The following is a 26,121-nucleotide window of genomic DNA, read 5'->3' on the forward strand; positions in this document are numbered from 1 at the left end:
TTTCTTAACTCATTCCATTCTGTGGTTTTTCTACCTGAGGAAATTATAGGATTAACTTGTAAAAGACTTTGAAACTAACAAAAGATTATTAGGTGTAGTCAATGACAAACAAGTCATTTTTCTAGAAAGTCCTTCCATTTATCCGATTTTTTGAATGTGCTGAGTCTTTCATTGACTTTAAGCTATTTTACAACTATGTAACTTATAGAAATTTATAGGAGTGCAAATAATTCTTGTCATACAAATGTAAATTGCATCTATTTGAATGCAATTGATTATTAACCTTGGATATTATCAATTTTGCCACTTTTTTGCATCTATTTTTAACTTCATATCAGCTTTCTTCATTTGAGTATATATGTGAGGGTTTGATTTCCCCTTTGAACTCTCTATAACATCTTACTGGTTTCCTCATTTATTAATGAGTTAAATAAATCTTGACATGTGTTCATTTTGTATCTGTATGGAAGTGATGATTATAACTTAAAAAAAAATGCTATCCTGTTAATTCTTAATGCATGTTAATGACAAAACAGGCTTTCCCTGAAAAATACTTTGTTTCCTAAGTGAAATAAAAGTATGATACTGAATAATAGTTATTCCTATTTTCAAAAAGTAAATCTCTGTGCACAGTAAAAAGTAAGTTACCTCTTATTACAGTTATCTCTAAGATCACAGAACATACTACAGGAAGAAAAGACCGGCCAAAAGTGGCATAAAAGGTGATCCTAAGATTTTGTTGCATAGAATCAATCCCCTTTCCAGTTCAGATGTACAGCTGGCAAAACCAGCCTCAGCAGATTTGAAAAGGCCTGCTTACTAAACATGCATCTTTTCCTGTCTAACATCCTTGGAAGTTGTAAAGCTGCCACCTGACACCTTGAGTTAGTTCACACTCCTCTTACGTTGCCTCTGGCCTTTAGCAAAATTCCTAAAGTTGTGAGGAACTGCTCTAAACTGCTGTCAAAAGAAAAAGTTTAAAAAATCATTAATAGTCTTTAGTTCTTTAGAGTTTCCCAACCATTTATACTGACAATACTTATCTGATGAATACATATGCAAATTAATACATTTCTCTAATAATTAGGGGATTTTTAACCAGTATGCCATGTTATGCTATGGTATTTCCCAGTTATTTATCTGGGAAATGTGAAATTTTAAATGGATTTAGCTTCCCTATAAAAGGTAGAGCAAGCTTTGCAAACATTTGATTTTGATAAGTAGTTTTAAATTATTTTTATATTTTGAGTGAACATTAATATTATTCTAACAGCTAAAATTTGTGCAATGTGAAACTTTTATTCCTACCTTGAGTTATCAACTGGCTTACATGTAAAGAACATGTAATTTTTTTTAACTGTTGGAATCATTTTGAGGATTAAGAGAAGTAAACGATTATAGAATATCTCATTTTCATTTGGTCAAAAATACAAATCCTATCTGGAAAAATAATACATTAAAAACACAGGAAATCTAAACAGAAATTTCATTTTAGCTTTACTTTTAGAGGAGAATATATCATCTCCTTAGTTTTGATTTAGGTCTAAACAGAATTGTCTAACATCATGTGGTTATGATTCTGTCTAATTATAAGACTAAATTAAAAAAAAAACAGGGACTTTGATGTGCAAAGAGATGTTCAAACTTTAGAAAGAAACATTAAATATAATAAAAATGTAAACTCTATGGTTTATTTGAATTTTAGTGTGTACTAAATAAAAACAAATGTTTGCTAGATCACTTTTAACTTCAGTGCTTCTAAAATTTATAAATACTGTTCCTTATTGTTTGCTGGTTCTACTAAGAAGAAGAAGGAGTGCAAAAGTGAAATAAGAGTACAAGTTAGAAAAAAAAAACTATAACTTTATGGCTCTCATTCTGAACATGTTCACACTGGCAGTGGAGAAGAATCTGAATTTACATTTCCTAAAGATCAAATGGATTAATATCTGCAAAAAAGAAACCAACCATTAATAAATTAACAGTTCACTAATCAGGATCATGCTTTGTTTTTCTTTTTTTTTTACAGTCAGAAATTCATTTAATATACCTTATCATTTCATGTCCAGAATTCTGTAATACAGATTAAGCAGCATTAGCAGAGAGATTTTTTGTTTGTTTTTTTTTGTTTTTTTCCCCAGCATCTCTCTTGAGCACCAGGCTCTCAAGCTCCTCTAGGTAAACTGGAGACAATAAACTAGTAAAGCTAGGAAACCAAGCCATATAATGAGATATTCCTTCATGCTTTGTCTTTCTGTAAAGGATGATCCTTCATTAGTTTAAAAAAAGAGCTAGCATCTAAATATCAAGCAATATTAGATAAAAAAAAGTACTACATGATACTGAACCCCTAGAAAGGCAAGGCTTACCTTGGGCAGCTCACATATACTCAAAATTCAAACTGAAAGTCAGTAATGAATCTCATAAGCCAGAGGGATTATACAGCCCCAATCAACCAAAAATATTATTCTTGAGAGTAAATGAATAAACAAAACTAATAAATTTATTAATAGAAGTTTCCCCTTCACCTATGTTATACAAAACTGGGAATTTCCATGATGTATGCAGTTACTTTCTAGAAATAGCATTGGAAAGAATTATAGGGCAGTGCTTCTCAAACTTTAGGGTGTTTATGAATCACACAGGGATCCTGTTAGAAATGCAAATTTTGACTGTTTGGAATCTGGTGTGGGTCCTGAGATTCTGTGTTTCTTAAAAGCCCCCAGGTAATCCAATGGTGCTAGTCAGAGGACCACACTGAGGAGCAATGCCCTGCCACACTTCTAATGAAAAGGCACAAATTCCCAACCTGGTGACATTAAGCATTTACAATTGCATAAAATGTGCACATTTAGATTGCACATGTGTAACAATGGAGAAAATAAAGAATTTTTCCTTGGATAAGAACCACAAAATTAGAATCGCTTATTTTTTTAAAGTTGTATCGTGTATGCAGCCCATTTCTTGTACCAGTTACCCCAATGCTCTCCTTCCTCCACAGTACTAGACTTATACAGGACACATTTTAAAAGGCAGTAGGTGCCCTTTTTGATGAGGTGACTACCACCCCTAACCCCACCACTAAGTGGGGAACGCTGAGTCAAGGGCTTGAGCAACCACAGAATCCTAAAGGGAAGTTCTAATGGTGTATATATTGAAAACAGTGCCTTCTTCTCCTTGGGCAACATTCATTACGTTAATGAATTTTTCTCAAGTTCTGCATCAAATCCATTAAACTGAAATTTAAAGTTGGTGCCACCAACCCTCCAATTTTTGCCCCATGTATTTTGATTTTTCTGACCTGAACTCAGAATATTTAGCCAGTAATTTCCTTTCATTCCTTTTGTTGTCCTTTCTCCAAGTGCCTTCGGTAAAACTTCAACCATCTCCAAACAAGCATGCAAACCAGAGATGTCAGAGACTTAAAAAGGGGTGCCATGCACTCTGATTTTCCCCTCCAAGTGATATGTGGGAGCAAGATTGAGTTTAAGTATGGACACATGCTCTGAATACATGTATGGACTACCTACTACATTGAGTAGGCCACTTAAAATGGCTTTTGAATGGATGCATGCAAGAATAACATATTTAGAGAAACAGATTCTGTCTTGCTGAGAAGCAATATTCAAACCAATATTTGCTACTTCTATGATATCATCACCAAACTGTTTCCCAGTTTCCTTCACCTGTAACAGATTCACGACTGACTAATTTAGTGACCATTGTGGTTTGGCTTCAGACCAAGTTTTATGGAGTCTATCCTCTGGCTTATCTGACAGTTCCCAAATGCAGTTTGCAGACAGCCCAAAGACACATCCTGTGACACAAAGCACCCTTGAATATCTCCTAAATAAATCTAGGCGTCTAAATGGTATTGCAACAAAAATCTGCCAGACATTTTTATTGTCAAGACAGCACTTTGCTTAATGGCTTGTATGTAACATCCTTGATCAGCATTTGTCACATGAATGAATGCCAATTTGGTACAGATTATTCTTTCCATAAGAGAAGCAATCATGTCTTGTTTTGTGTGTGTGTGCATGGCCAATAGAAAACATGTGTTTCTCATTTATTAAGATAATCAACAAATGTTTGTGAGTGAAAATATACAAGAGCCTTAGGTTTATACAGTTTTACCTTCATTTTCAAGATGAATTAATATGTAAGATCTCCCTACCAAGGAGGAACAAAACATCATTTTGTTTCTTTTTTTTAATTTATTGGAGTATAGTTGACATAATGTTGCATTTATTTATAATTCTCTTAACACTAGAGTTCCTCTTTTTTATTTTTTTCTTACTTTCCTATGATAACATGTAATTTACTGTCTTGTCTTTGTGGGCATGACCAGTGATGGGGTAGAGATTGGACACCCTATATGCAGATGGAGGAAGCCCAGGTGAGTGATTCGCCCTACGTGACAGACCCATTTTCAGACTGTGTTACACAGCCACCTGAAGACTCACTTCTTCCATGTAGTTTTGCAATGATTTTCCTCCCCTGGAGGCTTCTCCCTAGAGGCAAAGAGGAAGAGAGGTTGAAAAAGTCAGGAGAAGAAGAGAGAAAGAATGAAAGAAGAGGAGTCATAAAGAAGAGTGAAACCCTAGAGCAACTATTCTCCCCTCATCTCAGTTGAACCTTGTGAGATTATCAGTTTGGCAAATACTTACTCTGAAGGGGATAATACCTTTTTCAAGGCAAGACTATATCTTTTCGGTAGAGGTTAGGTCCCGTAAACAAATACCCACTTCGAGTAGATAACTACACCTTAAAACAGAATGCTGCTAAATCAGTCGTAGTATAAAATTTTGTTACTAACTTTATAAATATGCACTGAAAATCACATTAAGAAAAAAAAGCCACTAATTCTGTATTCCATAAATCTGTGTAAAGACCTAATACACAGGACTTAAAAATACTTAAGGAAAGAGTACTGGTCATTAGCCAGCCCTTTTCTAGATATTTATATCCAGTCTTTCTAACCTTACTTGTATGCTATTAGTAAATTCTCCATTATCTATGCCTTTTTCTGGCACTTCACTGAATGTTAGGAATCACTGAGATTTTAAATCATTGAAATTTAAAATATTGAATTAAATATATCACAAACTCCTCTCAACACTGATGGTCAAAATTGCCAAACGACTTGTCAGTTTGGAAAAGTTTTATATATATATACACATACATATACATATATATGTATGTATGTATATATATTATTGACATATAGCTGATTTACAATTATTGTGTTAGTTTCAGGTGTACAACACAGTGATTCAGTTAGGAAAAGTTACATTTTTCTACCTCACGGCCAGAGACATTTGGAAATAAATTCTGAGATATAACAAAATAATAAATTTTAGGACACCATATGTGTTTCAAAAATAACCAAATAAGTGTTAATAAAGCTTACAGTTGTTTCTACAACTTTTCAAGAACTCTCCTTCGGCGAGTTCCCATCACGGTGCAGCAGAAACAAATCCAACTAGGAACCATGAGGTTGTGGGTTCAATCCCTGGCTTCACTCAGTGGGTTAAGGATCCGGCGTTGCCATGAGCTGTGATGTAGGTCACAGACACAGCTCGGATCCTGAGTTGCTGCGGCTCTGGCGTAGGCCGGTGGCTACAGCTCTGATTAGACCCCTTGCCTGGGAACCTCCATATGCTGCGGGTGCGGCCCTAAAAGGACAAAAGACAAAAAAAAAAAAAAAAAAAAAAAAAAAAAAAAAAAAAAAAAAGAACTCTCCTTTTAACTTTTCCTAGCTCTCACATAATCTTATTTGATGGGTTTTCACTATAGCTTGAGAGTAAGACATCCTCAGGTCCATTTGATGCATAAAGAAATTGAAGACAGTGCTGCTGGCTCAAGAACTTAAAGTCCAGGAGCCAAGCAAGACATTGCTGGGACTAGATTCAATCCTGACACTCTTATACTTTGCTGAAATAAAAATTTTAAATCAAAAAATTTACTTCGGTTTAAAAAAATTGCGATGTATACTCCAAAGCACTTTCAGTAGGTTAAAAAAGAAGAAGAAGAAGAAGAAGGAAAAAAAGCACTTTTTCAAAGCAAAAATTAAGCTGGGAATAAAGTTCTGGGACTCCTAAAAACTTAGCAATCACAGACATGGTCATATTTTTTCACGAATCATGGTTTCCACTAGCAAAAAATTAATATGCTGAAGTTTAAATGTTTCCAAATGCTTCCAAGTTTGTGGGATTTTTCAATGGATAAGATAGCAAAAGAGATAGGATAGTTATATATTTACTTAAACTAAAACATAAACTATTAGGAAAAATCAAATCCATATAAATCCTCCAAACTGAGGAATTTAACACAAAGCAGGAGGAGAGGGATGGGAACTTACTTCAGATAAACTGCTTTTTATAGTCAAACCTGCTGGAGCATCTCGTTTGATGAAAGAATGCTGTGGGTGATTCCAATTTGGCTCTTCAGCCTGACAGAACTATCCTTTTTGCCAATAATCCCTTTCCCTCTGCCCGTGTTGCTAGGGTAAGTGGATGAGGTGGCGAACTGCGTGGAGTTACAGATCTGCTTTCTGGAAGGGCCAGCATCTGAGGTGCTGCCCGAAGAGGGCAATTTGTTTCCCTGGCTCTGCAGTGCAATGCTTTTCTGCATTTATCCAGATGCTAGTGCAAAGACCAGACAATGACTGAGAGTCCTCTTGATGACCAGACAGAACTAAAACACTGGGTGTACCATAGGGCTTCTTGACAGGCTTCTTGTTTCCAACAGTGCCAGGTTCTTTTCAACATCCACGCCATAGCAAAGGAGCAACCTACACAAGCCCGTTTGTTTCAAAGGCCACACAGCTTGGAAGTGGGCTGTAACCACCTTTCATAAATCACTGACCTGGGCGGCACGGATGAATAAGGGGCACAAAGTGAAACACTCCAGAAGGAAAATACAGAGGAAACCTTTTTGTGAGTGTGGCACAGAGCCAAGTGAACATAGCAAAGAACAGGATGTCAGGGTCTCTAGGTCTTAGGGTCAGAAAAGATGGCCCCAGTCAGGAGGCTTGATTCAACACGTCTGCCTTAGGGTCCCCATTTCCAACATGGTGCTGCTGAAATGCTGACCTTCCCTCCTTCCCCCACAGGTGGTAAGGAAATAAAATCCCATCCAAAGTGGGAAGCTATCAACTCCAGTCATCCTTTGCTTAGTTTTAAAGAATTGGCATTTTAAATATCAGGTCATTCTAACAACACGATATTTTTTGTTAATCACCTGGAAAGGAATCAAAAATACGCAAATGCCATTTCCCTTGAAAAACATAGAGAAGAAAGGGGAGAGAAGGGAGGAAGACAGGGGCGTGTGAAGGAGGGAAAGGGCAGAATCCATGGAAACTATGCCTTAAAAACAAAAAAAGAAGGAAGAAAAGGTATTTCCTGAAATGTGGTTCCACTTATCATGCATCTTAATATAACCACCAGTTGAGACAAAAATGTTTTGAATGGGAATTACGAAATATATTATAAACTCAGAGAAAGAAAGAAAAAGAGGCTGATATGATTACTGCTTAATGTATGACATGGGCTCATGGCTGTTAGAGATGAAGGCTCTCATCCCTTCCTGGTCCTTTTCCAGTGAAGGAAACATTCTCAGTGAGAAGGGCTACCCTAGAGACAGAGCTGGGACTAGATCCACACTCTCCCAGATCTATTACCATTTCCTACCATACCAGGCAGCGCTTGTTTCAGTCAGTAAGTGTTTCTTGGTCATCTCTTGCTAATCCTTAGGCAAAATGCATACACACTCGTACTTGCATGAAGGATACATTTATTCTCAAACATTTTATGTCTAAGACCTCTGGCATTAATTTCCTTCAAAGAAAGTTCGCTGAGAAACCTACTTCCACCAGAATGGTTCTTCCTTCCGATCTTCTTTAAAATGAAACTAAAGAATAATCCAGATACAGAGAATACCTTTTTTTTTTTTTTTTGTCTTTTTGCCTTTTCTAGGGCCACTCCTGCAGCATATGGAGGTTCCCAGGTTAGGGGTCTAACTAGAGCTGTAGCCACCGGCCTACACCACAGCCACAGCAATGCAGGATCCGAGCCGTGTTTGTGACCTACACCACAAGGCAACACCGGATCTTTAACCCACTGAGTGAGGTCAGGGATCAAACCCGCAACCTCATGGTTCCTAGTCGGATTCGCCAACCACTGTGCCACGATGGGAACTCCAGAGAGAATACCTTCTTAAGACATACCTGGTACCTAGAACCCATGGAAGAATGGGAGCTCCAGATGAACACCCAGGGCATTTCTGAACCAGAGGGACCCATACCACTTTCCCGCTTTATTTATTCCACCAGTACTTATGAAGCACCCATTGTGTTCCGCATAACCTGCTAGGCTTGGGAGCAAAGAGGTGAAGAAGCAGTAACCCCTACCATAAAAAAAGTTTGCCTTGAGAAAACAGATATACAAGTTATTTGAATATAGAACAAAAGTTACTTGACATGGACAAGTCCAAGGTGCTACAGGAAAAAAACAGGAGGAAAAGGCACCAAGCCTTTCATTTATTTAACAAGCACTTTTTGAGAACTTCCATATGCTGAGAACTGCTGTAGCCCCTGGGTATGTATGATGGAGACAAAGAAGGATTAAACCTTGAGGGAATTACTGTTAAGCTTAGTCCTAAAGATTTAGTCAATTAAGCAGATGAAGGAGCTGAACAAGGAGGAGAACAGGAGAAAATTTTCCTTCCAGGGCAGAAGGAAAATTTTGTGCAAGGGCCCAGACACAACAGAGCAAACATATGAAACCACAAGTAGTACAATGAAGAGCATCAAGTAAACTATGATGCACTGAAATGTGTACTGCGTTTTGAGATATAGAGATGTTAGCATGGTGTCATTTCCTAGTTTTATTCTACGATTTCCTGTAATATAGCTGCTAACATAATGCTAAATGTTACGTTTCTCCAACTGCACTATTACACAGGGTTACTGAATTTGTGACAGATGACAGAGATTGAAGTCCAGCTTTCCAAACTGGCAAATTTTCTAAGCGGCAACTACTACTGATGTGCAAGTGATCGTGGCAATGATCTATTTCTAACTAGTAAAAAAACTGGGTGCAACAGTTTAGAAACTCAGAAATTTTTCAAAAGTTCAGAAGTCTTTTAGACCATTGATGTAGTCAATAAAGTGATAGTTGCACTTGTTTTCAGACTTACTCATATAAACGATGCTGTTTCTAACTGGCCCCAGTGTCTTTCCATATTGTTGAAATTTTTTTTCTAAAAAGTTGCTCGCAATCTCATTAACAAATACAGCACCAGTGCAGACGTCTTTCTCTGAAAGTGACATCTCTATCCAGTATAGAAGAAACGGGACTCCTTTAGCACCATAAGGGCTAACAGTAGCATTTTAAGATGGGATGTTAATGCTCTTACTCTGCCTTTAAGTTCCACTGCTGGTGCCGGTTATGTCTCTACCAGGAATCAGCAACCTAAGGCATGATTAGAAGCCAAATTTGTCCTTTCAGAAGAGACAAGTAACACTCAATCCCTATGCATGCAACCAACTTTTAAATAACAAAAAAAGAAAGAAAACAATTTACACATCTCTTTCAATATTTTCATGTTAAGCTAAGTAATTCCTTAAGTGATAATGCCCTTGCCTTAGAGACTTATCTTAAAAGAATTTTAAAATGCAAGAGAAGTTGTGGGACTAACGACTATTATCAATAACGTCAAATTTTAAACAATTTAGGGCATTTTAGCGTTCCTTGTTATTTTGTGAAAAGTCTATTCAGTTGAAAAAACAAACAAACAGTATTTTATTCTTTTTTTCTTTCCATGTAAAAAAAACAGGAGTGCAAAGCCAGTAGTGAGTGAGAGGCTCCCTATTTGGGTGAGTGGTAATTTTTATCAATGGATGTTGGACTAGAGCAGGGACAAGATGAGAGGGCAAGGCTGTTGTATGGATGGCTAGTGTTAATAATTTTTAACTGCAATGACATAAAATAAACTGAGATATATATTATTGGCCAAATGACTTTAAAAAATCCATTTGACCTCCAACTATTCGCTCGGCCAATAACAGCAAATTATCAGCCATAAGATCTTGGAAAGTGAAATTACTCTTTGGAAGCTAGGTTTTTTTATATGTAAAGTCTAAACAAGAGAACCAAAGAGCCGTTTTATATGGGATAACGAATGTGAAAGAGTACTGAAATCTTTAGAGTTATGCAGCTGTAAAGTGCAGTATTATTACTCTGTAAATGTGTGTATCTTTGCTGGTCCACCCACCTACTGGTTTTCACACCTCCAACTGTGACTCCATCGCTCAAATCTTTTCATGGCTCTTAGACAGTGTGTACACCTTTACCAAAACACATATCACCCTCTATTAGAACCATGGGCTACTCTCTCTTTCCCATTTAACTCTAAGTTGTTGGAGGGCAGAATTTTTTTTTTTTTTTTTTTGTAATTAACTTTTGCTTCCCAAATCCAGTAACTTTCACCTGGCAATACAGATGAAAACTAAATATTTGAAGAATGAATGATTTGAGCAAACAAATAAAGAATTTGTAGATCTTAACTGGCTCTGGATCTACATACAGCCTATATAAACCATAAAGTTTTTAAGTAGTGGGATAAAAGAGCTAACTCACTTTTAAAATCAGTGAGTAGATATTATTATTGAAATGTGCAGTAAATACACTGAAGAAATTGCTGATTACTTAGGATTTGTAAGTAGTTATTAAATAGAACTTTCACCTTAAAATACAAAAACTATGTATTAGAAAGTATATATTTTAGTATTTTGGTAATCTAGTGCTATGGACAATTTTTTTCACAGTACTGAAAAACGGAAATATTTTAAGTTGGACTTTTAAAATATTAAATATAGGAAAGAGAAGTTTTTTATTTTTTTATTTTTTTTTTTTTATTTTTTTCCACTGTACAGCATGGGGACCAAGTTACATTTACATGTATACATTTTTTTTCCTCCCTTTGTTCTGTTGCGATATAAGTATCTAGACATAGTTCTCAATGCTACTCATTGTAAATCCATTCCAAGAGCAATAGTTTGCATCCCTTAACCACACGCTCCCGATCCCTTCCACTCCCTCCCTCTCCCCCTGGGCAGTAACAAGTCTATTCTCCAAATCTATGATTTTCTTTTCTGTGGAAATGTTCATTTGTGCTGCATATTAGATTCCCGTTATAAGTGATATCATATGGTATTTGTCTTTCTCTTTCTGACTTATTTCACTCAATATGAGAGTCTCCAGTTCCATCCATGTGGCTGTAAATGGCATTATGTTGTTCTTTATTATGGCTGAGTAGTATTCCATTGTGTATATATGCCACATCTTTCTAATTCAGTCATTCGATGGACATTTGGGTTGTTTCATGTCTTGGCTATTGTGAATAGTGCTGCAATGAACATGTGGGTGCATGTGTCTTTTTTAAGTAGAATTTTTGCCCAGATATATACCCAAGAGTGGGACTGCGGGGTCATATGGTAGTTCTATGGATAGATTTCTAAGGTATCTCCAAACTGTTCTCCATAGTGGCTATACCAGCTTACATTCCCACCAGCAGTGCAGGAAGGTTCCCTTTCCTCCACAACCCCTCCAGCACTTGTTATTTGTGGACTTATTAATCATGGCCATTCTGACTGGTGTGAGGTGGTATCTCCTGGTAGTTTTTTTTTTTTTTTTTGTCTTTTTGTCTTTTGTTGTTGTTGTTATTGTTGTTGCTATTTCTTGGGCCGCTCCCGGGGCATATGGAGGTTCCCAGGCTAGGGGTTGAATCGGAGCTGTAGCCACTGGCCTACACCAGAGCCATAGCAACGCGGGATCCGAGCCGCGTCTGCAACCTACACCACAGCTCACGGCAACGCCGGATCGTTAACCCACTGAGCAAGGGCAGGGACCGAACCCGCAACCTCATGGTTCCTAGTCGGATTCGTTAACCACTGCGCCAAGACGGGAACTCCTCGTGGTACTTTTGATTTGTATTTCTCTTATAATCAGCGATGTTGAGCATTTTTTCAAGTGCTTGTTGGCCATCTGTATATCTTCCTTGGAGAACAGTCTATTCAGGTCTTTTGCCCATTTTTCCATTGGGTGGTTGGCTTTTTTGCTGTTGCGTTGTATAAGTTGCTTGTATATCCTAGAGATCAAGCCCTTGTCCATTGCATCGTTTGAAACTCTTTTCTCCCATTCTGTAAGTTGTCTTTTAGTTTTCTTTTGGGTTTCCTTTGCTGTGCAAAAGCTTGTCAGTTTGATTAGGTCCCACTGGTTTATTTTTGCTCTTATTTCTGTTGCCTTGGGAGACTGACCTGAGAAAATATTCATGAGGTTGATGTCAGAGAGTGTTTTGCCTAGGTTCTCTTACAGGAGTTTGATGGTGGCTTGTCTTATATTTACGTCTTTCAGCCGTTTTGAGTTTATTTTTGTGCATGGTGTGAGGGTGTGTTCTAATTTCATTGCTTTGCATGCAGCTGTGCAGGTTTCCCAGCAATGCTTGCTGAATAGGCTTTCTTTTTCCCATTTTATGTTCTTGCCTCCTTTGTCAAAGATTAATTGACCATAGGTGTCAGGGTTTATTTCTGGGTTCTCTATTCTGTTCCATTGGTCTGTCTGTCTGTTTTGATACCAGTACCACACTGTTTTGATGACTGTGGCTTTGTAATATTGCTTGAAGTCTGGGAGAGTTATGCCCCCTGCTTGGTTTTTGTTTCTCAGGATTGCTTTGGCGATTCTGGGTCTTTTGTTGCTCCATATAAATTTTTGGATTGTTTGTTCTAGTTCTGTGAAAAATGTCATGGGTAATTTGATAGGGATTGCATTGACTCTGTAGATTGCTTTGGATAGTATGGCCATTTTTACAATACTGATTTTTCCAATCCATGAACATGGAATATCTTTCCATTTCTCTACATCTTCTTTAATTTCTTTGATTAAAGTTTTATAGTTCTCACACCTCCTTGGTCAGGTGTATTCTGAGGTATTTGATTTTGTGAGGTGCAATTTTAAAAGGTATTGTATTTTTGTATTCTTTTCTAATATTTCATTGTTGGTATATAGATATGCGACTGATTTTTGAATGTTAATCTTATATCCTGCTACTTTGCTGAATTTATTAATCAGTTCAAGTAGTTTTGGGGTTGAGTCCTTAGGGTTTTCTATGTATGGTATCATGTCGTCTGCATACAGTGACAGTTTTATCTCTAAGGGAAGTTTTTTAAAAAAATCCTTTAGAAATAAAGACTAAAATAGAAGGAACACATGAATAAACAAAAACAACAGATAATGCTTTTTAAAAAAAAAAAACCCTATAGGGTAAATAGGAAAGAATATTTTTAATCAAAAAGAGATACAGGTATTTTTTAAAAGAGATGTTGTGGAAAGTGATAAATACTGAAAATAGACAGAAAAGATGAAATATAATGAAAATAGAGACCCTAAGGCAGAAAACAAAAGCAAGGAAACAATCGATGCACAAAGTTGTTATACAAGAACAGTTCCCTGAAATAATAATAAAAGAAGTTACATGTTGTACTATATACCTGGCAATAGTAGTCAAACTAATATACTCTAGCAAATTCACTGCATTTTAAAGAAAAAAACATCCTTTGGGCATCTAGTAAAACATGTCATATGACTTAACAAGGGGAAATATTTAGATTATCATTAGACTTTAACAGGAGTGACTTATGAAAGAAAAATGAAGTAATATATTTATGATACTGAAGGAAAGAAAATGTGAGCCTAATAATCTAATGGAGAATGAACTTAAGAAAACCAAAACGCCTGGATCTAAGAACAGATGGTGAGCATTAACTATAGAGTTACCTGTCTGAAGACCACATGACAGGTGAAAAGCAGAGAATATATTATGCATCGGCTATATACTCTGACAGTGTGGATTTGGTACAACTATTAAAAGACTGAGTGAGGAGTTCCTGTCATGGCACAGCGGAGATGAATCTGACTAGGAACCAGAAGTTGTGGGTTCAATCCCTGGCCTTGCTCAGTGGGTTAAGGATCCGGCATTGCCATGAACTGTGGTGTAGACTCGGCTCAGATCTGGCATTGCTGTGGCTGTGGCGTAGGCCAGCAGCTGTAGCTCTGATAAGACCCCTAGCCTGGGAACCTGCAGATGCCACGCTATGGGTGCGGCCCTGAAAAAAAGACTGAGTGAGAATAGAGAAGGCATATGCATTTTTTTCAGTATTTATATTGGTAGATGGATTGATATTTCTATCCTGAGACTTCTGTGTGTAACATGTAATAGATGAGTTGTTATGGAATATTTTTATTCCAATATCAACTTTATCACTGAGAATCAGAACTGTTGGTATTGATAAAAGGAGATAAAGCTATAATAAGAGGGAGTTCCTGCTGTGGCTCAGTGGGTTAAGAACCCGAGGATTCATGTGTCCATGAGGATGCAAGTTCAATCCCTGGCCTTGCTCAACAGGTTAAGGATCTGGCGCTGCCTCAAGCTGCCATGTAGGCTGCAGAGGCAGCTTGGACCTGGTGTTGCTGTGGCTGTGGTCTAGGCTGGCAGCTGACCCCTAGCCTGGGAACTTCCACATGCCACAGGTGCCACCGTTAAAAAAAATTAATGATGGTGACAGCCAGAAGTGCAGCCATTAAAAAAAAAGAAAGAAAGAAAGAAAGAAAGAAAGAGATCTAATAAGAAAAGGAGTTAAATTTAAGTCTTGGTGTTCTCTATTTTGAATTGAAAATGTTAGTGTGAACTAACTGTCCACTCAAAGGGGCTGGAAATAATCATCAACCCAGTAGCAATGAGCATCCTAGGTGTCCAGATTGTGGTCTTAAAATACCATTTCTCACCAGAAGAAACGACAACTTTTCAAAACCAAAAAGGCTGATTCCATACTTGGGCAGGATATGTATGACATGAGCTTGAAGCATCTTGTGCTACATACACAGTAGCAAGGAGGCTATAAAGGACTAACAGGGGCATGACCCACAAACACACATGACAAAGCTCTCACAAGCCAAAGATGGAACAATTTGAAAATTGTTAGCAAGGATAATAACTGCCATCTATTGAAACCGACCAAATAAGTTTATCTTCAGAAGATAATAGGTAACCTATTCCTTATCTTGAAAACTAGTAAATAAAGAAGAGAAATCAAGTATGTATCCTTCCTTTTTTTAGGAGAATGCATACTGGCCAAACAGTGATAGGGTCTCTTAGGAAAAGTATTCAAACAAATAAATTTAAAAAAATGATAGAATTTAGGTATCACCACTTTGCAACTATCAGTGAATAAATAGATATGGGTATTAAGCATCAGTGGCTGCTAAGATAACATGAGAAACAACCATTTTTTTTTGGGGGGGTGTTGGCCGTGCCCACACCATTCAGAAGTTTCCAGGCCAAGGACTGAACCTATGACCCGAGCCAGTGTAGTAACAACGCCTTGTCCTTAACCTGCCATGGTAGAACTATTTTCTATACTTGGGTTTTATTTTGCAGTAAAAAAGATACTTTAAAATAAACAGGCATTTCCAATATTAAAATATATTGTTACAGGCATAACTGTAAGGTCCTAATGAAACTCTCAAAAACTCAGAGTAAAATGTTATAATGCTCTACTTATTGTTGGCTAGATCTACCTGGTCACATATCTAATCCCTCATTGATCTAAATCTTTTGGTCTACGTAAAGTGGTAATTATTGGTTATACTACCTAGAAAAGTAGTTAAAGGACACTCTTCTTGTTCTGATTCAATCTTAAGCTAATCTAATTATAACAGTGACCTCATAAAAATCAGTGAGCAATTTTGATTTTTGCCATTTGAAATAATTAAGCCTTTAAATTCTGTTCCATTAAGCTTTTAAAAAAAATCAATAGATGTCACTTGGGAATCTGTAAAGTACCTGTATAAATTCTCTGAGGTCAGTGAAAAATGAATGTCAGCTTCATAATTTAAACCAAACGTACAATGTATTCTTTTAAAATTAAATTAACCTGTGTCTCTGCAAAATGCCTAAATGGCTAAGGTGATCAACTTCCTGAGCTGTGACTTAGATGAAAACTACAGGAAAACTGATACTCAAGGCTCATGAAATACCAAGACTTTTATGTTTCTCTTGTTCTCAGCCAGTGTTTCCTTAATTTTAAAAAATGATCAGTTTTTTAGATAAGTAATAATACTAGGCATTTCCCTACATGAAGGGAAACACAGTTCTTTAACAGATGCTTGGATACAAATAATTTTGTGCTGGTTTCTTTTAACATATGTGTCTGAGTTTTTAATTCAACCTCAGAAAAGACCAGTTTCACATTTCAGACATTTTTGCATTACTTAGGATATTTAAGGGCTACGGTGTAATTTAAACTTCATAAGAAAAATTCTTTTTCACTGACTTGTAAATAAATGTAGGTAGTATAATGCAGAAGTACACTTAAAGGTGTATTTTTAATCCTTAACACGTTTATTTGAAAAGGGCCATTTAAAAAACTTTTTTTTAAAGTGATCTTTAAGTGGTCCAAAGAGAATATCTGCAGAATTAAGATTCAAACCAAATAACCAAAATGCTTGAATTAACATTATGTAGCCTGCCACAAACTTGGCAGCTGATGTCATTAACAGTGTCACTAGGAGAACTGTGACATGCTTAGGAGAAAGTGAGTAGAAGCAGAATCAGTTTTCTAAGAAAAAGAAGTGATCTGCAAATAAATAAGAAAAGTGACTCAGAGTAGAAGATAAAAAGAGTTCTTTATCTCACAAAGTATCACAGTTAGTGTAGCTATAGTCTCTAGGATAATCTGAAAAGACAATTCCCACTAGAGTGTCCAAACTTGCCAGCTGTATTTATGTACTACAGTATTTCTCCTGCTTAATATGGGCTTAGGAGCTGGTCACTAAAAGGCTTGGCCTTGATTCTATCCATTGTCAGAAGGTGACAAAAGGTAGTGACATCCTAAAGAAGCAAGAGCACAGGTTTGGGAGTCAAGGAAACATGGGTTCATACCTCAGTTTCGCTGCTTATGCTCATGTGCACTGGGCAAGTTACCTAACTCTCCTGGTCTCAACTTCCTCACCTGTAATGGTGAAAACACTACATGCCCCATGGGTTATGGTGAGGATTAAATGAAATAATGTTTTCAAGGCACAGAAGACAAGAATAAAACCCTGGCTGTCACCATCATTAATCAGGATAATAAGTATCAGTACTGGTATTAGGAGAGTTTTAGTGAATGAAAGAGGAAACCAACTTTATATTACAGAAGGAAGGAAAATTAGGGAGATGCTTTTCTTTAAGAATATAGCTCAGAAGGGAACCTGACTATGGGGAAATCAAATGCTACTTTTTAATTTATCTATTCTTATTTTTGTGTCGCTTTCATTAAAGGAGTCTCACACTTTCAATGACAGGTAATTATTGAATGGCTTCATCTACACAAATGAGTTTTCAGCAGTAAATTCAAGGGTAAAGGGAAGATTGACTGATGATGAGATCAAAGGGATTTTTAAAAGCCTGGAGCATCAGAAGGAGAAAGATGCAAATGACAAAAGTCAGGAGCAAGTAATTGTTGGGAGAAAGGAGCGCGACAGCATCCGTGACAGGACTTTCCTCTTGATCATCTCTCCTCCTTCAACTCAGGGCCTCTCCCAAATCTCCAGCCATACTGAAGACCTCCAGGCCCTCCCTCCCTGCTCCCCACCTCAGCCACTCCTTTGTGCTCCTTTTTGTGCTCTCTTTCTTACTTTTTTTTTTTTTTTTTGCTTTGTAGGGCCACACTCTTGGCGTATGGAGGTTCTCAGGCTAGGAGTCGAAGCGGAGCTGTAGCTGCCAGCCTACACTACAGCCACAGTAATGCTGGATCCCCAACCCACTGAACGAGGCCAGGGATTGAACCTGCATCCTCATGGATACTAGTCGTATTCATTACCACTGAGCCACGAGGGGAACTCCCTTGTGCCCTCTTTCTGATGTCACCCGGTGAGAGGTTACTTTAGGCAAGTCTAAGTCCAGTGTTGCTGATCCGGGGAGACTCCCTGCGTTTGTGTTGCCCTGCCCACCTGCCATGTGTTCCCTTGACCCTTACAATCAGAGTGTGCCGCCCTGACTGCCTTGGCCTGGAGCAGTCTCTCTTACATCGTCCGCTCCTCAACCAGGGCAGGGCCTGAAGCAAGAGGTCAAACAGGCCCACATTGCCAACAATTACACACAATGCAGTCTGCCTTTCAGTTCAATTTCAGTTCAGCTTCCAATTCAGAATTCTTGTATTCCTTCAAGCTCTGCACTGTAACTTGGAAGAAAAGGGAGAGCAGGAAGGCAGCACTGACCCCAACTCCATACCTTTTGTCACTTTTCACACACTGTCCCCCCACCCCACTGCACCTCAAGGTTCCTCATGAGCACAAAAGTAGATACTCCTGCCTGCATCTCCAAGGTCCTTTCGACACTCCCCAAACGTCAGACTCGTGTTCACCCTCAGACCTAAAAATGAGCTCTTGGGAAGGCTGGACTAGGGAAAGAGGATCACATGGTGCCAGGAAGAGAGTCCGGAATAATACGGGCAGCAGACTCCAGGCTCCTGGTACTTGGCATATGGTCAGGCTCCAGGTGGACATATCCTCTTGATCCTATGAACTCCTTATCCCACACAGATAGACCTTGGGCTGGTCTAAGAATACATTGAGGCTGCCTGATGGTAAACACACCTAACTTTTCACTGTCTATAATATTTAGCACAGGGCTTAGCATCTAAAAATCACTCCAAAATATTTAGACAATGAAGAATGATTATTAGAAAAGACACAAATTTCTAATTTAAGGTGCTAACTAATCAAAAGATAGAAGATGGTTGTTTGAAGCATAGAAAGACAAAGACCTTTGCTATACACCTGAAACTAATATAATACTGGAAATCAACTGTACTCCAGTAAAATTAAGTTAAAAAATAAAATTACCTTGTAAAATAACTTCTTCAACATTTAAAAATATATATACCTATTAGGAAAATAAACGAGAAATCCAGAATGGTACCATGAAAAAAAAAGAGACAAAGACTTTGTGTACAAGTTTTGAATATTTCAGAAATGACAGAATTGGGGAGATTCTAAAAGGTGGAGAGAAAGGTCACATATTTGATCTATTTAGAATCCACAGAAATATAGTCCAAATATGAACTAGAGAAAAATTTTTAAAATTGAATGTTTGTTTTGAGTTGGATAATGGCTCCAAAACAGAGATGAACAAAAATAAAGACAGAATATGAGAATAACAATAGAGTGACACCAATATAGAGAACAGACTTGTGGTTGCCAAGGAGGAGTGAGGCTGGGGGAGGGATGGATTGGGAGTTTTGAATTAGCAGATACAAACAATTATATACAGGATGGATAAACAACAAGGTCCTATTGTATAGTACAGGGAAATATATTCAATATCCTATGAAAAGAATGTGAAAATGAATATATATATTAATGAATGGATATATATATAAATATAACTGAATCATTTTCCTGTATGACATAAATTAATACAACATTGTAAATCAACTATACTTCAATAAAATAAATGTTAAAACAATGATCAAGGAGATTCAATGAAATTGGCTATCAAAAAGAGACCATCAGTCCCACCAGCTACAATGGTCTACCTGAAGAGAAGCGATGGAAAAGATTCTAGGACAGGCAGAGTGTTTTGCAATGTGATTACCAGGGAAGCTGGATAAAACTTGGAAAGAAAACTAAGTAGGAAAAGATGTGGAGAAACCTGTTTACAGAAGGTATCTTTGCAATTGCACTTTGCTAACTACAGGGTGTACTATACCCCGTTAGCCTAGTCTCCCATTTTTGTAAACTATGGAGTAATACCAGAGTTTATACAGATCCCCTAACATCCAACAACCTTAGGAACCACAACTCAAATGTAAGACAGAGCAGAATTAAATCTAAGACAGAGCAGAGAGTGTGGAACTCACGATGCTGCCCCTAGTCTCTTTGATGCAGTACAGTTTTTCCTTTATGGTCTAAAACTATTGCCCCGTTGGGAACTAGAGCCCCAAGATGTTCCATAGGAAGAAATTTCTATGTTAATTCCTAGTCCAACAAAGTGAATTCAATGTGCCTTACAGAACAAAGCTAACTTTGGGGCCCTGGAAAGGGCCAAACCACATCATAGAGAGTAAGAAGATATCTTCCATTCTCATGAAGGTATGCCCATCTTTAGAAACAAGTTCAAAGCAAACATCTTTTGAAGTCTTACTGAACATGACTGAACATTGAGGTTTATTACAATGTTTTTGCATGTGTTTGCATTTTGTGAAAACAGCTAAGATCAGAAGCAGAGAAGCCAAAAAGATTTCCTGCCAGGTCTGGAAATCTAAAAGCCAGAAATTTCAAGAGAAAAAAATAATTCTTATAACATGTCTAGCCTAATTTTATACACGTTCAATGTTAATTGAGATAAACACTTGAAATCCTGGATACACTTTGACAATGAACTTCAGAGCCAAACTATTTAGCCTTGTCTCAAACTCATGGCAATATTGTAGGTTAAAAGTTATATGTAACTCATCTTATGGTCACTGCCAGTTAGTTAAATATATCAATTTGATAAAGCCAAGTCATGAAAAGGCAGCCTCAATATTTTTAAAGATCACAAGTTTCCTGGGAAACCATTCTCTTGATTCTTATAGAATGCCCTTTTAAGCACAGAGATGACACAAATCAAGCTAGTCAAGGCACCTGCCACACAGAGTTTTTGCCTTAGAATTTTGGGAGACTATTTAATCACTCATTTGGCAGATCACCAGACTCAGGGCTGACTGCCACATAAAATCAAGCAGACTGTGCCTCAGCCAAGGAGGCCAGTGGAAGTAAAAGTTGGCCATTTTTGTAGAGGAGGAAAGGCTGTGACAGCAAGGGAGTTAAAACAATGCGCACAATAAATTTTCAAATTTTCAAGAAGCTGAAACTAACCCAATGAAAATAACTGTAAAATACTCTACTATGCTTTTAAAAAACACATAAATATAGAATTATAGAGACATAGCCAGATAGCAATTCATACTTTAAAAAAAAAAAGAGGGAACTTTAGGTAACTCCAACTTTAGTGTGTATCATCAACGCAGTAGAAGGTACTGAAAAAGCTATTTCAAGAGTAGGCATCATTAATGAAAGCACAATTAACTTCTCCGGGCTGTTAATAGTTGAACTGTACATTCTTGATCAAGTGAGAGTATTGTGCTGAAGTTTGGTGTGTTGGAAGGAGAGGTAATTAAAACGGAAAGAGCTATAGAAAAAAAGTCACATAAGGGGGATTGAAGAATTTGTTCACTCTTATTCAGGCAGGAGACTTACAGAAAGAATGATTTGAGATATTTAACTAGCTGAAGATTTAAAAGATGAAGAGGAAATTAGGAGTCTTTCTCATTTCAGAGAACAGAATTAGTGCATACAGATAAAAGTTTCATGGAAATAGGTTTTCTCTCAAAATGAGGAGGCATTGTTCTAGATCTGTAATAAAAATATGGGCAGGGCAGGTGGTTCTAGGGAGGAGCTGTTGCCTGAGATCTTGCAAGATCAGGCAGTGGGCTATCGAAGGAATTCCTCACTGAGGGAAGAGATGCTCTTATTCTTCTTATCCTGAACTTCTATTACATTTCCATCTCTTAAGAAACTTGACCTTCTCCTAGTTTTCCAAAGTTGGGCATCATAACTAAGGCAGATAGAATTAGACTGACTTTTGTGTTTCACAGTTATAACCTTGTTGCATTTAATTCAGGACAATGAGGTGGAAAAATCTTCCATAGTTTGCTTTCGACAGTATTGTCTGAATAAAGGAAAGGAATATGGCTCTTATCTAATAGCTGCTATAGACCAAGCATGTATATCTCTGCACTTAATCCTCATAATATTCCTGTGAAACAATTATCTCTATTTAACAGATGAAGAAACATGAAAATTCCAAAGTAGAGCCGGGTCAATGTTTTCTGTTCTAGAAGAAAGAAGACATTCTAGAAGACAGAATGAAGTCAATCACTGTTTTAGTCAAATTAAATGCTTCGACTGTGACAGAGGTTGATTTAAATTCCCACCTGCACTTCTGATCCAATTCTCTGTCCATCATGTTGCGCCAATACTATCTACTTCTTGGTTTTGCTGCTGCAGGGCTAGCCTAACAGAATATTTACACTAGACCTAAATGTGAATTATTATTATGGACAGGGAACCTATTAAAGCACATATAAAGTAACTTAAAGAATCATCAAAGTTTGTGTTAGATTCTTATAAGAATAAATAATACTGTAAAAACTCCATACCCAGATATATTAGTTCATTCCTGTCAGGAGAAGGAGGTAAGGGCAAGAGTTGGAATCATTTAGTGTCTCTCCAAGGCTTTCAGGATGGAATCATGCCACTTAACACTCCTGAGAACCAAGTCCCCAAACCATTAGAGAAAATATTGGCCTTGGAGATAAGACTGGGTCTGAATCACTTTTTGAGTCACTCATGGGGCAGGTGGATTCTGGGTCAAGTCACTTAGACGCCGAAGTCTTTTTTCAGTTGTGGAGAGAGAATAAAAAATTAAGAACACTTTCTTTCTGTCTGTCTGTCTTTCTTTCTTTCTGTTTATTTGTTTGTTTTGGCTTTTTAGGGCCGCACCACACGGCATACAGAGGTTCCCAGGCTAGGCGTCTAATCGGAGCTGTTTCTGCTGGCCTACACCATAGCCACAGCAATGCCAGATCTGAACCATGTCTGCAACCTACACCACAGCCCACGGCAACACTGGATCCTTAACCCACTGAGCGAGGCCAGGGATCGAACCTGCAACCTCATGGTTCCTAGTTGGATTTGTTTCTGCTTTGCCACAATGGGAACTCCAAATTAAGAACATTTTCAATGGAAAGATTAGAGGTAATATCCATAAAGTATGGTGCTAGGTACTCAATAGATCATTCCTACCTTGGTTAAGACCTGGCACTCGAATATCATGGTCCTCACCCTATCTACACCCTCATCTAACTCTCCAGCTGTGCTGAACTGCATGTGGATCCCAAGCCAACTGTTCTCTCCTTTTGTGTGTTCTTTCCTTTTTCCTAAAACTCAGTTAGCCACCATCCCAGAGGCCACCTTCCCCTAGAAGCTGACTTTGATAGCTCTTCACCCTGCAGGCTACATTAGATGCCTTCCCCTCCATGCACATGATGTAAATACATATGCCAGAGCACTTCTGTGCCCACAGACATCCGTGCCTTCAACTCCCTTTCCCATCACACTGCAAGCTCCTTACTGGCAAGAGGTATTGCCTTCATTTCCAGATTCTGAGCACTTCATGGAGTGTTTTACAAAGGAAGATGCTCAATAAATGCTTCTTGAATGAGTGAATGAACTAAGCCTACATAGTCAGTATTACCTACTGTTTCAAAGCTATACTAAATCATTTTCTAACAAGTTTTACCTGTCAGTCCTCTCAATATCTTACTCAAGAATTCAACAATTTAGAATAAATGTGCATTTATAAGCATCTTAGTTCATTCATGCTGATATAACAAAATGCCATAGATTGAGCTGTTTATCAACAACAGATATTTATTTATCATAGTTCTGGAGTCCTGATGTTCAAGATTTGGGTGCTAGCATGATCAAGTGAGGGCCCTCTTCTGAGTTGCAAACTTCTTGTTTTATCAGTATGTGGTAGAAGAAACAAGGGAGCTTTTGGCTCTATTTATAAAGACACTAATCCCATTCATAAAGGCCCCACTTCTATAATGTAATCATTTCTCCAACGCCCCACCTCTTAATATTATCATGCTGAGTATTACGATTTCAACATTTGAATTTTGTTTTTTCTTTTTTGGGAAGGGGTCATTTTAGGGCTACACCCACAACATGTGGAGGTTCCCAGGCTAGGGGTCAAATTGGAGCTGGAGCTGCTAGCCTACACCACAGCCACAGCAATGCCAGATCTAAGCCACATCTGCAACCTACACCACAGCTCACAGCAATGCCAGATCCTTAACCTACCGAGCAAGGCCAGGGATTGAACCTGCATCCTCATGGGTACTAGTCAGATTCGTTTCCACTGAGCCACAATGGGAATTCCTCAACATTTGAATTTTGGAGGGACACAAACATTCAGACCATAGCAACAAGAGGATAACCTGAATAGCATTCAGGACTATCAAAAATAAGTGCCCTATATTTTCCAGAAATATTCAAAGATACCACTTATTTATTTCCATATGTATATGTATAATGAATAGACCCAAAACATATGAACAAGGTGCTTGTTCATAATGTGTAATTGTTTCACAACTAAGGAGTATTTTAAGAGTTTAATTTGGGGGAGCTCTCACTTCTGGCAGACTGGTTATTAAAGTTACACACTGGGAGAAATTAAGACAATGGAAGTAATGGTGCATGTGAGGAGGAACAAGAAAATTCAAAATTACATTTTTCTCATTTTCACTCCATCTGCACAAAGGCAAGTTAGATCCTCCTTGACAGTTTTCATCTAATTGAGTGTGAAGTATTTTCTTGTAAAGCAAGTAGATGTTAATTTTATTTTTATTTATTTATTTGTCTTTTTGCCATTTCTTGGGCCACTACTGCGGCATATGGAGGTTCCTAGGCTAGGGGTTGAATCGGAGCTGTAGCCGCCGGCCTACACCACGGCCATAGCAACGCGGGATCCGAGCTGCGTCTGCGACCTACACCACAGCTCACGGCAGCACCGGACCGTTAACCCATTGAGCAAGGGCAGGGATCGAACCCGCAACCTCATGGTTCCTAGTCGGATTCGTTAACCACTGCACCATGACGGGAACTCCAGATGTTATTTTAAACTAGGCTAAAAATTTAATATTTTTCCTCCCTTAAGTAAAACAGATGTGTATATAATGGGTAAGAAAACTATGAATTTGGTTATATATATGCAAATATTTAGTTAGAATGCATTAGAGGAATATAGACTATGTAATATGTACATGTATATGTGTGTATGTGCCTATACAGAATTTTCTAAATAGTGCTTTCTTCAAACTCTGGCATTCTTCTTGGAAATGCAAATAGTTAAAGCTAAAATAATTGGTTTTTATTTTTATCATTATTGTACCGAATGACCACAAGGTGACAGCTGTGCCAATGTCTCTAAGAACAGTCACAGGGAAATAAATCTAAGTCCGATAGCCTTTGCTGCTAAGTTTAGAACTTCCCATCCTTGAGGAAAGTCATGACCATTTAAGGAAGCCTGCCCATTAAACATAATCTACTACTTAAATGGGTGAGCCTATAAGAACATTATGAGAAAATAAGTCTAAGAATAATTTGGATGTTCTACATTATCTCTGCTTGGGGTGAAAAGAAATGCAGTTCTGAAAGGCCCCCAGGTTCCTACACAGACAGCAAGCCGCCACAATCCCTTATAATTTCCTGCCCGAATTTGGAATAAAGTTAGCAGACTTCAAAAGCTCAATTAAAGATAGATCGTTCTTAATAATGATGCTATACTCCCTGGATCTCCAGAACTAATGTAAATATGTTCATATATCATTCGTTTCAGGAGAGGATATACTGGCCTGACAGTTCCAGCCATATTAACTGCTGACTAAGGAGTATGGCTTGAATTCAACTTCATACAAGAGACATTCTGTATTACCACCCTGACTCTAAATTAGCTTAGGAATTCGCTGCACTACTATAAAGACTGGGGTTACCAAAAACCATGGAGTCAACAGGAAAAAACAAAACAAGTCCACATGGGGGGCAAAGATAAGCCAGTGTTATTGTTTACTTGAGACCCCTGCCCTTGTGTCTTGCTCTACCACCATCACAGTGTGTGTCATGGGCCATCAGTCTGTGATCTCTGAGAACAGACCAGAAGACCCTAAAGGATGAAGCCTGAGCTTCATCATAGAGGTGTCCCTACTGCCAGCAGAGTGCTTGGCATCCAGCAGGCACCCTATAAATATTTGCTAATTGACTGATAGCACTCTGTTGGACCATTTCAGTCCAAGAACCCAGGACAATCTGGAGCAACTGGGAAAAGTTCAAAGCGACCACTTTTAGCACTTGACATATAAGTGACCTCAGTTCATCCTTTCTGAATGTATATACAGCTTACTTGATGAGT

At 37.9% G+C, this 26,121-nt stretch overlaps 1 protein-coding gene across 1 annotated transcript in view; it reads right to left on the minus strand.

Moving 5' to 3' along the window:
* C4H8orf34 (chromosome 4 C8orf34 homolog) overlaps positions 1–26,121 on the minus strand; it is a 361,598-nt gene that overhangs the window by 32,874 nt on the left and 302,603 nt on the right. The window contains 1 exon segment of the mRNA XM_021090806.1: positions 4,467–4,514. Within this exon segment, the coding sequence (XP_020946465.1) occupies positions 4,467–4,514 (48 nt within the window).

The sequence above is a fragment of the Sus scrofa genome, chromosome 4 (genome assembly GCF_000003025.6).
Source record: "Sus scrofa isolate TJ Tabasco breed Duroc chromosome 4, Sscrofa11.1, whole genome shotgun sequence".
In the NCBI taxonomy this organism is placed as follows: Eukaryota; Metazoa; Chordata; class Mammalia; order Artiodactyla; family Suidae; genus Sus; species Sus scrofa.